General features: G+C 41.6%; 1 protein-coding gene across 1 annotated transcript in view; it reads right to left on the bottom strand.

Annotated features, from left to right (window-relative positions):
• Positions 1 to 291: 291 nt before the first annotated feature.
• The window catches only part of CFAP161 (cilia and flagella associated protein 161), a 33,367-nt gene continuing 17,513 nt past the window's right edge, over positions 292 to 16,145 (bottom strand). The window contains exons 7-8 of the mRNA XM_068272478.1: positions 1,683 to 1,756; positions 292 to 527 (exon numbers count right to left, since the gene is read on the bottom strand). Of these exons, the coding sequence (XP_068128579.1) occupies positions 347 to 527; positions 1,683 to 1,756 (255 nt within the window). The 3' untranslated portion in view covers positions 292 to 346. The remainder of the gene's footprint in view (positions 528 to 1,682; positions 1,757 to 16,145) is intronic.

Genomic DNA, 16,145 nt, shown 5'->3' with positions numbered 1-16,145 from the left:
TCATTTGGCAATTGTCAGTGGATGATTGGAGTAGGGCTTAAATTTAAGGCATTTTGAATGAAGAGGCAGAGCATTGATTAGGACCGGTACGGGGCCAAAAAGGGCCACTGTACATATCAGTAGAGTTGAGATGAGTTTTGGATGTGGCAATCAATAGTCTTGATTGCTAGTCATCAATCATAAAAAAACTAGTAAAAACGGATGTCTAGTTCCACTATTTTCCAAGATGGCCTTGACAAAGGAATGATGCTGAAATGACAAGCTGAGGTTTAAAAAACATAGAACAGCTGATTAAGCATTTCTGGGAATTTATTATGAGGGGGATATAGCAAACTTCTGCAGTGGTTTAATGGGAGCAATTGCTTTCATTCATGTCTTTGAAGTGAGGCTTAGGTCTGTCAAACATAGTATGTGTGTCGTCACTTGGGTTCCCTGTGACAATGATCCAGTGGTTTTCATTCTCTTCGGCTTTGTGCCCATTTAAGTATGTGTGAGCCGTGATTTCACATTCCTTGCCAAATAAAGTCCTGAAAAATTGAGAAGGCAAGTCAAATGAGAAGTTACCCAGGGATTTCCAATAATATCACAATTATTATTATTTTGGATTTATGTAGTGGCAGTGTCTTCCATGGGGCTTTACAATACAGAATACACAGTACACACAGTTACAAGGCAATGGGTTACAGATAAACAAACTAGTGGGCAGGTCAGCAATGCTTCATACATGAAGGTGGAAAATATGTAACCACTGTACACAGCAGTAATGGCACATAAGGGGAAAGAACCCTGCCTTAGTGGGCTTACAGTCTAAAGGGTAGAATGACAATTATGAGGAGCTGTGTACGAGGAGGTAGTTGGTGACTAGGTATTGGTAAGATTATATGCTTGAAGAGATGAGTTTTCATGTAAAGATAGTCAGTGTGGGTGAGTGACAAACAATTTATGCATTACCTATGTAAAGTGAGTTGCACTATGGGCTTGATTCACTAAGACAAATAGCATGCCTTATCATAGTTAACACGCCTTATTAGCGTAGCATAGCAAGTGCTACAAACTTATGCTTGCTAATTGACAATGACGTGAGCTCCACTCGCCCTGCCCTGAGCCTCTGCTGGTCCAATCACTTTAAAGGACATTATCCCTGCACTTTGATTGGCCCAATAGGCTGCCTGTCAAGTTTTCTGTCAAGTGACAGGCAGCCTATTGGGCCAATCAAAGTGTGGGGATAATGTCCTTTAAAGTGATTGGACCCGCAGAGGCTCAGTGCAGGATGAGTGGAGCGCTTGTCATTGCCAATTAGCAGGCATACGTTCATAGTGCTGGCTATGCTACTCTGATAAGGTGTGTTAACTATGATAAGGTGTGTTAACTCTAATAAGGCGTGTTAACTCTGATAAGCCATGTTAAATCTGATAAGGCATGCTATTTGCCTTAGTGAATCAAGCCCTATGTGTGCCATGTCATTTGCAAAAGAAAAAATAAAATACTACAAGACTGAAGTTTTATCCCTGCCACATTCCACATTATTTATTTCCTTTTTGCCCTCCCAAATATAAAAATAGAGAATACTGAGAAGTACACACATGTGAACCAGACATTTAATTTAGTGGCGTAATCTGAGATTTACAGGTAATGAGCAGGAAAATGCTACAAGGAAAAAAAAGATACTTGACTTATCTTACCAAAGGATGTACTTTCGAAGAACAGCTAGACATCTGTTGGTTTTGCTGTGAACAATAAGGAGCTTGGTATTTGCCTATAAAAAAAAAAAAAAAAGTAAACAAAAATAGAAGTGATGTTTGAAGGTTTGTGATCCCATTAAAATTCACAATATTTTTCTTTGAGCGTGATCAAAAACATCTGATATTCTTACAAGTCCTAAAAGTAGATGAAAAAAATATAGTTGTACAAATAAAACTAAAAAATGTTATATTTGGTCATGTATTTATTGAAAAAAAAACCCTCAGTAGTTATGAATGTACACCAGAACAAGAATAGCCCTCATGTCAGCTCCAAGGCGTCTCATCTTATCACTGCTGGATATGTGCAACCAACAAAACCGCATTGTTGAAGGTATCATTATTACTATTTTGTATTTATATAGCGCCAACATCTTCCCAAGCGCTGTACATAGAAAAACAAATATTGGGGAACATAGATACAGGAGTAGTAAAATACACTGTACAATCAGGACATCCAACAATACAAGTACAAATACATACATAGCTGATGTGTGGTTTGAGACATCACCACAAGATGCCCATCTTATAGATGTATGGAGAACAATTTTTCCTTCTGTGAAGGACTATTCATTTTTTTTCGAATGTTCATACAATTTACACAAGGATAAACATGCTGTTCTTGGACCAATTTTTTTGGGACAGAGTAAAAGGGGGCAGGAATAGGGAATATAACTATTTCAGATCATGCCCCAATATGGGTTGATTTGGATTTGATGGTTAGAAACAGGCGTGACTGGCTCAATTGCAATCTTCTAGATGATATAGAAGTTAAAGATAGGATCAAAAAAACATTGGTGGAGTATTTTGAGAATAATGAGTTGGATGGTATGGACAAGGGCATAGTATGGTCGGCCCATAAGGCAGTGGTAAGGGGGATCTTTATTTCCTTTGGAGCCAAGAAAAAGAAAGAAAGAATATAATGGTAAAATTAAAGAATTGTTATTGGAAATAGGAAAATTGGAATTGGAAAATTGGAATTGGAAAATTGGAACCCATGCCTGGGTAGCGGATGAGGCGGTGAGCCCCCAATGCTACCTATAGTAAATTATAGGCATGTCTGAAAAGGTGTGTTTTGAGAGTGTGTGTTATTTATTTATTTTATTTATTTATTGTATTTATAAAGCGCCAACATATTACGCAGCGCTGAACATTAATTTAGGTTACAGACAATATTTAGGGGTGACATACAGCAATATGACAATACAGGAATACAAGAAAACCAGATCACACAGCACAGTATGAGTACAAGGTAATGCTTAGTCAGTCACTGGATGGGAGCATGGAGATTAGGCAAGTTAGGTTCACTCAGATGCATAGCATGGGTTCACAGTAATGGAGGTGCATGATCAGGTAGGACACAAAAGGAGGAGGACCCTGCCCAAAGGCTTACAATCTAGAGGGAGAGGTAAGGACACAAAAGGTTATGTGAATAAACAGGCTTCACGTGTGTTGAGTGAGGCTCTATTTTATTTTCATGTATTTGGGTTTTTTTCTGCTTTTAAAGCACCCCTGAATTGAGAGGAATAGGGGGCTGCCGTATAGATTTCATTTTAAACAATGCACATTGCCTGGCTGTCTTGCTGATCCTCCGATTCCTTTAGTCTGGCTCTCTACATACGGTAGTAGGGATTACTGGCAATTAGTGGTATAAATATGAATCATAACGTTGGGTGCACACTAAATATTTAGGAGGGGTTTTTTTTTGTTATGAAAAAAATAGTGGGGATTTCCTCTCAAAAGTTTCCTGTGATAATTACAGGATTAAAGTCTCTGAAGTCTACAGTGATGTCAACAGATGTGTGTTATGACTTGCTAAGCGACAGTTGGACAACATGTGGTATGATATAAGTGACAGGTGGACAACATGTGGTATGATATAAGTGACAGGTGGACAACATGTGGTATGATATAAGCTACAGGTGGACAACATGTGGTATGATATAAGTGACAGGTGGACAACATGTGGTATGATATAAGCTACGAGTGGACAACATATGGTATTATACAAGCTACGGGTGGACAACATGTGGTATGATATAAGCGACAGTTGGACAACATGTGGTATGATATAAGTGACAGGTGGACAACATGTGGTATGATATAAGCTACGGGTGGACAACATGTGGTATGATATAAGTGACAGGTGGACAACATGTGGTATGATATAAGCTACGAGTGGACAACATATGGTATGATACAAGCTACGGGTGGACAGCATGTGGTATGATATAAGTGACAGGTGGACAACATGTGGTATGATATAAGCGACAGGTGGACAACATGTGGTATGATATAAGTGACAGGTAGACAACATGTGGTATGATATAAGTGACAGGTGGACAACATGTGGTATGATATAAGTGACAGGTGGACAACATGTGGTATGATATAAGCGACAGGTGGACAAAATGTGGTATGATATAAGTTACGGGTGGACAACATGTGGTATGATATAAGCTACAGGTGGACAACATGTGGTATGATATAAGCTACAGGTGGACAACATATGGTATGATAAAAGCTACAGGTGGACAACATGTGGTATGATATAAGCTATGGGAGGACAGCATGTGGTATGATATAAGCGACAGGTGGACAACAGGTGGTATGATATAAGCTACGGGTGGACAACATGTGGTATGATATAAGCTACAGGTGGACAACATGTGGTATGATATAAGCTACGGGTGGACAACATGTGGTATGATATAAGTGAAAGGTGGACAAAATGTGGTATAATATAAGCGACAGGTGGACAACATGCGGTATGACATAAGATACAGGTGGACAACATGTGGTATGACATAAGTGACAGGTGGACAACATGTGGTATGATATAAGTTACGGGTGGACAACATGTGGTATAATTTAAGCTACGGGTGGACAACATGTGGTATGATATAAGCTACGGGTGGACAACATGTGGTATGATATAAGCTACGGGTGGACAACATGTGGTATGATATAAGCTACGGGTGGACAACATATGGTATGATAAAAGCTACAGGTGGACAGCATGTGGTATGATATAAGCTATGGGGGGACAGCATGTGGTATGATATTAGCTATAGGTGGACAACATGTGGTATGATAGTAGGTATCTGAGGAGGTCAGGGATAAAGTGTTTGTCACAGTAAATTTCTGGTAACAGTGTTTTGCTTCCTTGCTTTAGTCTAGCACTCTACATAGTAGGGAAGATGGGCAAATAGCGGTATGAATATGAATCATAAAGTTGGGTGAACAGTAAGTCATAAGGTAGGGGGTTGTCATGACAAAAATAGTGGGGATTTCCTCTAGAAAGTTTCCTGTGATATTTACAGGATCAAAGTCTCTACAGTCTACAGTAATGACAACAGGTGTGTGTTATTACTCCCTAAACTACGGGTGGACAACATGTGGTATGATATAAGCTGCGGGTGGACAATATGTGCTATGATATAAGCTACAGGTTATAGATGGACAACATGTTGAATGATATAAGCTTCGGGTGGACAACATGTGGTATGATATAAGCTGCGGGTGGACAATATGTGCTATGATATAAGCTACAGGTTACAGATGGACAATATGTTGAATGATATAAGCTACGGGTGAACAACATGTGGTATGATATAAGCTACAGGTGGACAACATGTGGTATGATATAAGCTACGGGTGGACAGCATGTGGTATGATATAAGCTACAGGTGGACAACATGTGGTATGATATAAGCTACGGGTGGACAACATGTGGTATGATATAAGCTACGGGTGGACAACATGTGGTATGATATAAGCTACGGGTGGACAACATGTGGTATGATATAAGCTACGGGTGGACAACATGTGGTATGATACAAGCTACAGGTTACAGGTGGACAACATGTGGTATGATATAAGCGACAGGTGGACAACAGGTGGTATGATATAAGCTACGGGTGGACAACATGTGGTATGATATAAGCTACGGGTGGACAACATGTGGTATGATATAAGCTACGGGTGGACAACATGTGGTATGATATAAGCTATGAGTGGACAACATGTGGTATGATATAAGCTATGGGTGGACAACATGTGGTATGATATAAGCTATGGGTGGACAACATGTGGTATGATATAAGCTACGGATGGACAACATGTGGTATGATATAAGCTATGGGGGGACAGCATGTGGTATGATATAAGCTACGGTTGGACAACATGTGGTATGATATAAGCTACGGGTGGACAACATGTGGTATGATATAAGCTACAGGTGGACAACATGTGGTATGATATAAGCTACGGGTGGACACAACATGTGGTATGATATAAGCTACGGGTGGAAACATGCGGTACGATATAAGCTATGGGTGGACAACATGTGGTATGATATAAGCTATGGGTGTACAACATGTGGTATGATATAAGCTACGGGTGGACAACATGTGGTATGATATAAGCTATGGGTGGACAACATGTGGTATGATATAAGCTACGGGTGGACAACATGTGGTATGATATAAGCTACGGGTGGACAACATGTGGTATGATATAAGCTACGGGTGGACAACACGTGGTATGATATAAGCTACGGATGGACAACATGTGGTATGACATAAGCTATAGGTGGACAACATGTGGTATGATATAAGCTACGGGTGGACAACATGTGGTATGATATAAGCTACGGGTGGACAACATGTGGTATGATATAAGCTACGGGTGGACAGCATGTGGTATGATATAAGCTATGGATGGACAACATGTGGTATGATATAAGCTACGGGTGGACAACATGTGGTATGATATAAGCTACGGGTGGACAACATGTGGTATGATATAAGCTACGGGTGGACAACATTTGGTATGATATAAGCTATGGGTGGACAACATGTGGTATGATATAAACTACAGGTGGACAACATGTGGTATGATATAAGCTACGGGTGGACAACATGTGGTATGATATAAGCTACGGGTGGACAACATGTGGTATGATATAAGCTATGGGGGGACAGCATGTGGTATGACATAAGCTACGGGTGGAAAACATATGTTATGACATAAGCTACGGGTGAACAACATGTGGTATAATATAAGCTATGGGTGGACAACATGTGGTATGATATAAGCTATAGGTGGACAACATGTGGTATGACATAAGCTACGGGTGGACAACATGTGGTATGATATAAGCTACGGGTGGACAACATGTGGTATGATATAAGCTACGGGTGGACAACATGTGGTATGACATAAGCTACGGGTGGACAACATGTGGTATGATATAAGCTACGGGTGGACAACATGTGGTATGATATAAGCTACGGGTGGACAACATGTGGTATGATATAAGCTACGGGTGGACAACATGTGGTATGACATAAGCTACGGGTGGACAACATGTGGTATGATGTAAGCTACGGGTGAACAACATGTGGTATGATATAAGCTACGGGTGGAGACAACATGTGGTACGATATAAGCTATGGGTGGACAACATATGGTATGATATAAGCTACGGGTGGACAACATATGGTATGATACAAGCTATGGGTGGACAGCATGTGGTATGATATAAGATACAGGTGGACAACATGTGGAATGATATAAGCTACGGGTGGACAACATGTGGTATGATATAAGCTACAGGTGGACAACATGTGGTATGATATAAGCTACAGGTGGACAACATGTGGTATGATATAAGCTACAGGTGGACAACATGTGGTATGTTATAAGCTACGGATGGACAACATGTGGTATGACATAAGCTACGGGTGGACAACATGTGGTATGATATAAGCTACGGGTGGACAACATGTGGTATGATATAAGCTACAGGTGGACAACATGTGGTATGATATAAGCTACCGGTGGACAACATGTGGTATGATATAAGCTACGGGTGGACAACATGTGGTATGATATAAGCTATGGGTGGACAACATGTGGTATGATATGAACTACAGGTGGACAACATGTGGTATGATATATGCTATGGGGGGACAGCATGTGGTATGACATAAGCTACGGGTGGACAACATATGTTATGACATAAGCTACGGGTGAACAACATGTGGTATAATATAAGCTATGGGTGGACAACATGTGGTATGATATAAGCTACGGGTGGACAACATGTGGTATGATATAAGCTACAGGTGGACAACATGTGGTATGATATAAGCTATGGGTGGACACAACATGTGGTATGATATAGGCTACGGGTGGAAACATGCGGTACGATATAAGCTATGGGTGGACAACATGTGGTATGATATAAGCTATGGGTGTTCAACATGTGGTATGATATAAGCTACGGGTGGACAACATGTGGTATGATATAAGCTATGGGTGGACAACATGTGGTATGATATAAGCTACGGGTGGACAACATGTGGTATGATATAAGCTGCGGGTGGACAACATGTGGTATGATATAAGCTACGGGTGGACAACATGTGGTATGATATAAGCTACGGGTGGACAACATGTGGTATGATATAAGCTACGGGTGGACAACATGTGGTATGATATAAGCTACGGATGGACAACATGTGGTATGACATAAGCTATAGGTGGACAACATGTGGTATGATATAAGCTACGGGTGGACAACATGTGGTATGATATAAGCTACGGGTGGACAACATGTGGTATGATATAAGCTACGGGTGGACAGCATGTGGTATGATATAAGCTATGGATGGACAACATGTGGTATGATATAAGCTACGGGTGGACAACATGTGGTATGATATAAGCTACGGGTGGACAACATGTGGTATGATATAAGCTACGGGTGGACAACATTTGGTATGATATAAGCTATGGGTGGACAACATGTGGTATGATATAAACTACAGGTGGACAACATGTGGTATGATATAAGCTACGGGTGGACAACATGTGGTATGATATAAGCTACGGGTGGACAACATATGTTATGATATAAGCTACGGGTGGACAACATGTGGTATGATATAAGCTATGGGGGGACAGCATGTGGTATGACATAAGCTACGGGTGGACAACATATGTTATGACATAAGCTACGGGTGAACAACATGTGGTATAATATAAGCTATGGGTGGACAACATGTGGTATGATATAAGCTATAGGTGGACAACATGTGGTATGACATAAGCTACGGGTGGACAACATGTGGTATGATATAAGCTACGGGTGGACAACATGTGGTATGATATAAGCTACGGGTGGACAACATGTGGTATGACATAAGCTACGGGTGGACAACATGTGGTATGATATAAGCTACGGGTGGACAACATGTGGTATGATATAAGCTACGGGTGGACAACATGTGGTATGATATAAGCTACGGGTGGACAACATGTGGTATGACATAAGCTACGGGTGGACAACATGTGGTATGATGTAAGCTACGGGTGAACAACATGTGGTATGATATAAGCTACGGGTGGAGACAACATGTGGTACGATATAAGCTATGGGTGGACAACATATGGTATGATATAAGCTACGGGTGGACAACATATGGTATGATACAAGCTATGGGTGGACAGCATGTGGTATGATATAAGATACAGGTGGACAACATGTGGTATGATATAAGCTACGGGTGGACAACATGTGGTATGATATAAGCTACAGGTGGACAACATGTGGTATGATATAAGCTACAGGTGGACAACATGTGGTATGATATAAGCTACAGGTGGACAACATGTGGTATGATATAAGCTACGGATGGACAACATGTGGTATGACATAAGCTACGGGTGGACAACATGTGGTATGATATAAGCTACGGGTGGACAACATGTGGTATGATATAAGCTACAGGTGGACAACATGTGGTATGATATAAGCTACCGGTGGACAACATGTGGTATGATATAAGCTACGGGTGGACAACATGTGGTATGATATAAGCTATGGGTGGACAACATGTGTTATGATATGAACTACAGGTGGACAACATGTGGTATGATATATGCTATGGGGGGACAGCATGTGGTATGACATAAGCTACGGGTGGACAACATATGTTATGACATAAGCTACGGGTGAACAACATGTGGTATAATATAAGCTATGGGTGGACAACATGTGGTATGATATAAGCTATAGGTGGACAACATGTGGTATGACATAAGCTACGGGTGGACAACATGTGGTATGATATAAGCTACGGGTGGACAACATGTGGTATGATATAAGCTACGGGTGGACAACATGTGGTATGATATAAGCTACGGGTGGACAACATGTGGTATGACATAAGCTACGGGTGGACAACATGTGGTATGATGTAAGCTACGGGTGAACAACATGTGGTATGATATAAGCTACGGGTGGACAACATGTGGTATGATATAAGCTACGGGTGGACAACATGTGGTATGATATAAGCTACGGGTGGACAACATGTGGTATGACATAAGCTACGGGTGGACAACATGTGGTATGATATAAGCTACGGGTGGACAACATGTGGTATGATATAAGCTACGGGTGGACAACATGTGGTATGATAAGCTACGGGTGGACAACATGTGGTATGATATAAGCTACGGGTGGACAACATGTGGTATGATGTAAGCTACGGGTGAACAACATGTGGTATGATATAAGCTACGGGTGGACAACATGTGGTATGATATAAGCTACGGGTGGACAACATGTGGTATGATATAAGCTACGGGTGGACAACATGTGGTATGACATAAGCTACGGGTGGACAACATGTGGTATGATATAAGCTACGGGTGGACAACATGTGGTATGATGTAAGCTACGGGTGAACAACATGTGGTATGATATAAGCTACGGGTGGAGACAACACGTGGTACGATATAAGCTATGGGTGGACAACATATGGTATGATATAAGCTACGGGTGGACAACATATGGTATGATACAAGCTATGGGTGGACAGCATGTGGTATGATATAAGATACAGGTGGACAACATGTGGTATGATATAAGCTACGGGTGGACAACATGTGGTATGATATAAGCTACAGGTGGACAACATGTGGTATGATATAAGCTACAGGTGGACAACATGTGGTATGATATAAGCTACCGGTGGACAACATGTGGTATGATATAAGCCACGGGTGGACAACATGTGGTATAATATAAGCTATGGGTGGACAACATGTAGTATGATATAAACTACAGGTGGACAACATGTGGTATGATATAAGCTATGGGGGGACAGCATGTGGTATGACATAAGCTACGGGTGGACAACATATGTTATGACATAAGCTACGGGTGAACAACATGTGGTATAATATAAGCTATGGGTGGACAACATGTGGTATGATATAAGCTATAGGTGGACAACATGTGGTATGACATAAGCTACGGGTGGACAACATGTGGTATGATATAAGCTACGGGTGGACAACATGTGGTATGATATAAGCTACGGGTGGACAACATGTGGTATGATATAAGCTACGGGGGGACAACATGTGGTATGACATAAGCTACGGGTGGACAACATGTGGTATGATGTAAGCTACGGGTGAACAACATGTGGTATGATATAAGCTACCGGTGGAGACAACATGTGGTACGATATAAGCTATGGGTGGACAACATATGGTTTGATATAAGCTACGGGTGGACAACATATGGTATGCTGCAAGCTATGGGTGGACAGCATGTGGTATGATATAAGATACAGGTGGACAACATGTGGTATGATATAAGCTACGGGTGGACAACATGTGGTATGATATAAGCTACAGGTGGACAACATGTGGTATGATATAAGCTACGGATGGACAACATGTGGTATGACATAAGCTACGGGTGGACAACATGTGGTATGATATAAGCTACGGGTGGACAACATGTGGTATGATATAAGCTACAGGTGGACAACATGTGGTATGATATAAGCTACCGGTGGACAACATGTGGTATGATATAAGCTACGGGTGGACAACATGTGGTATGATATAAGCTATGGGTGGACAACATGTGGTATGATATAAACTACAGGTGGACAACATGTGGCATGATATAAGCTACGGGTGGACAACATGTGGTATGATATAAGCTACGGGTGGACAACATGTGGTATGATATAAGCTACGGGTGGACAACATATGTTATGATATAAGCTACGGGTGGACAACATGTGGTATGATATAAGCTATGGGGGGACAGCATGTGGTATGACATAAGCTACGGGTGGACAACATATGTTATGATATAAGCTACGGGTGAACAACATGTGGTATGATATAAGCTATGGGTGGACAACATGTGGTATGATATAAGCTATAGGTGGACAACATGTGGTATGACATAAGCTACGGGTGGACAACATGTGGTATGATATAAGCTACGGGTGGACAACATGTGGTATGATATAAGCTACGGGTGGACAACATGTGGTATGATATAAGCTACGGGTGGACAACATGTGGTATGACATAAGCTACGGGTGGACAACATGTGGTATGACATAAGCTACGGGTGGACAACATGTGGTATGATACAAGCTACAGGTTACAGGTGGACAACATGTGGTATGATATAAGCGACAGGTGGACAACAGGTGGTATGATATAAGCTACGGGTGGACAGCATGTGGTATGATATAAGCTATGGGTGGACAACATGTGGTATGATATAAGCTACAGGTGGACAACATGTGGTATGATATATAAGCTACAGGTGGACAACATGTGGTATGATATAAGCTACGGGTGGACAACATGTGGTATGATATAAGCTACGGGTGGACAGCATGTGGTATGATATAAGCTATGGATGGACAACATGTGGTATGATATAAGCTACGGGTGGACAACATGTGGTATGATATAAGCTACGGGTGGACAACATGTGGTATGATATAAGCTACGGGTGGACAACATTTGGTATGATATAAGCTATGGGTGGACAACATGTGGTATGATATAAACTACAGGTGGACAACATGTGGTATGATATAAGCTACGGGTGGACAACATGTGGTATGATATAAGCTACGGGTGGACAACATGTGGTATGATATAAGCTATGGGGGGACAGCATGTGGTATGACATAAGCTACGGGTGGAAAACATATGTTATGACATAAGCTACGGGTGAACAACATGTGGTATAATATAAGCTATGGGTGGACAACATGTGGTATGATATAAGCTATAGGTGGACAACATGTGGTATGACATAAGCTACGGGTGGACAACATGTGGTATGATATAAGCTACGGGTGGACAACATGTGGTATGATATAAGCTACGGGTGGACAACATGTGGTATGACATAAGCTACGGGTGGACAACATGTGGTATGATATAAGCTACGGGTGGACAACATGTGGTATGATATAAGCTACGGGTGGACAACATGTGGTATGATATAAGCTACGGGTGGACAACATGTGGTATGACATAAGCTACGGGTGGACAACATGTGGTATGATGTAAGCTACGGGTGAACAACATGTGGTATGATATAAGCTACGGGTGGAGACAACATGTGGTACGATATAAGCTATGGGTGGACAACATATGGTATGATATAAGCTACGGGTGGACAACATATGGTATGATACAAGCTATGGGTGGACAGCATGTGGTATGATATAAGATACAGGTGGACAACATGTGGAATGATATAAGCTACGGGTGGACAACATGTGGTATGATATAAGCTACAGGTGGACAACATGTGGTATGATATAAGCTACAGGTGGACAACATGTGGTATGATATAAGCTACAGGTGGACAACATGTGGTATGTTATAAGCTACGGATGGACAACATGTGGTATGACATAAGCTACGGGTGGACAACATGTGGTATGATATAAGCTACGGGTGGACAACATGTGGTATGATATAAGCTACAGGTGGACAACATGTGGTATGATATAAGCTACCGGTGGACAACATGTGGTATGATATAAGCTACGGGTGGACAACATGTGGTATGATATAAGCTATGGGTGGACAACATGTGGTATGATATGAACTACAGGTGGACAACATGTGGTATGATATATGCTATGGGGGGACAGCATGTGGTATGACATAAGCTACGGGTGGACAACATATGTTATGACATAAGCTACGGGTGAACAACATGTGGTATAATATAAGCTATGGGTGGACAACATGTGGTATGATATAAGCTACGGGTGGACAACATGTGGTATGATATAAGCTACAGGTGGACAACATGTGGTATGATATAAGCTATGGGTGGACACAACATGTGGTATGATATAGGCTACGGGTGGAAACATGCGGTACGATATAAGCTATGGGTGGACAACATGTGGTATGATATAAGCTATGGGTGTTCAACATGTGGTATGATATAAGCTACGGGTGGACAACATGTGGTATGATATAAGCTATGGGTGGACAACATGTGGTATGATATAAGCTACGGGTGGACAACATGTGGTATGATATAAGCTGCGGGTGGACAACATGTGGTATGATATAAGCTACGGGTGGACAACATGTGGTATGATATAAGCTACGGGTGGACAACATGTGGTATGATATAAGCTACGGGTGGACAACATGTGGTATGATATAAGCTACGGATGGACAACATGTGGTATGACATAAGCTATAGGTGGACAACATGTGGTATGATATAAGCTACGGGTGGACAACATGTGGTATGATATAAGCTACGGGTGGACAACATGTGGTATGATATAAGCTACGGGTGGACAGCATGTGGTATGATATAAGCTATGGATGGACAACATGTGGTATGATATAAGCTACGGGTGGACAACATGTGGTATGATATAAGCTACGGGTGGACAACATGTGGTATGATATAAGCTACGGGTGGACAACATTTGGTATGATATAAGCTATGGGTGGACAACATGTGGTATGATATAAACTACAGGTGGACAACATGTGGTATGATATAAGCTACGGGTGGACAACATGTGGTATGATATAAGCTACGGGTGGACAACATATGTTATGATATAAGCTACGGGTGGACAACATGTGGTATGATATAAGCTATGGGGGGACAGCATGTGGTATGACATAAGCTACGGGTGGACAACATATGTTATGACATAAGCTACGGGTGAACAACATGTGGTATAATATAAGCTATGGGTGGACAACATGTGGTATGATATAAGCTATAGGTGGACAACATGTGGTATGACATAAGCTACGGGTGGACAACATGTGGTATGATATAAGCTACGGGTGGACAACATGTGGTATGATATAAGCTACGGGTGGACAACATGTGGTATGACATAAGCTACGGGTGGACAACATGTGGTATGATATAAGCTACGGGTGGACAACATGTGGTATGATATAAGCTACGGGTGGACAACATGTGGTATGATATAAGCTACGGGTGGACAACATGTGGTATGACATAAGCTACGGGTGGACAACATGTGGTATGATGTAAGCTACGGGTGAACAACATGTGGTATGATATAAGCTACGGGTGGAGACAACATGTGGTACGATATAAGCTATGGGTGGACAACATATGGTATGATATAAGCTACGGGTGGACAACATATGGTATGATACAAGCTATGGGTGGACAGCATGTGGTATGATATAAGATACAGGTGGACAACATGTGGTATGATATAAGCTACGGGTGGACAACATGTGGTATGATATAAGCTACAGGTGGACAACATGTGGTATGATATAAGCTACAGGTGGACAACATGTGGTATGATATAAGCTACAGGTGGACAACATGTGGTATGATATAAGCTACGGATGGACAACATGTGGTATGACATAAGCTACGGGTGGACAACATGTGGTATGATATAAGCTACGGGTGGACAACATGTGGTATGATATAAGCTACAGGTGGACAACATGTGGTATGATATAAGCTACCGGTGGACAACATGTGGTATGATATAAGCTACGGGTGGACAACATGTGGTATGATATAAGCTATGGGTGGACAACATGTGGTATGATATGAACTACAGGTGGACAACATGTGGTATGATATATGCTATGGGGGGACAGCATGTGGTATGACATAAGCTACGGGTGGACAACATATGTTATGACATAAGCTACGGGTGAACAACATGTGGTATAATATAAGCTATGGGTGGACAACATGTGGTATGATATAAGCTATAGGTGGACAACATGTGGTATGACATAAGCTACGGGTGGACAACATGTGGTATGATATAAGCTACGGGTGGACAACATGTGGTATGATATAAGCTACGGGTGGACAACATGTGGTATGATATAAGCTACGGGTGGACAACATGTGGTATGACATAAGCTACGGGTGGACAACATGTGGTATGATGTAAGCTACGGGTGAACAACATGTGGTATGATATAAGCTACGGGTGGACAACATGTGGTATGATATAAGCTACGGGTGGACAACATGTGGTATGATATAAGCTACGG

This window comes from Hyperolius riggenbachi, chromosome 3, assembly GCF_040937935.1.
Source record: "Hyperolius riggenbachi isolate aHypRig1 chromosome 3, aHypRig1.pri, whole genome shotgun sequence".
NCBI classification, from domain to species: domain Eukaryota; kingdom Metazoa; phylum Chordata; class Amphibia; order Anura; family Hyperoliidae; genus Hyperolius; species Hyperolius riggenbachi.
Note: the sequence above shows the minus strand (reverse complement) of the source record. Positions and strands in the feature narration are given on the sequence as shown.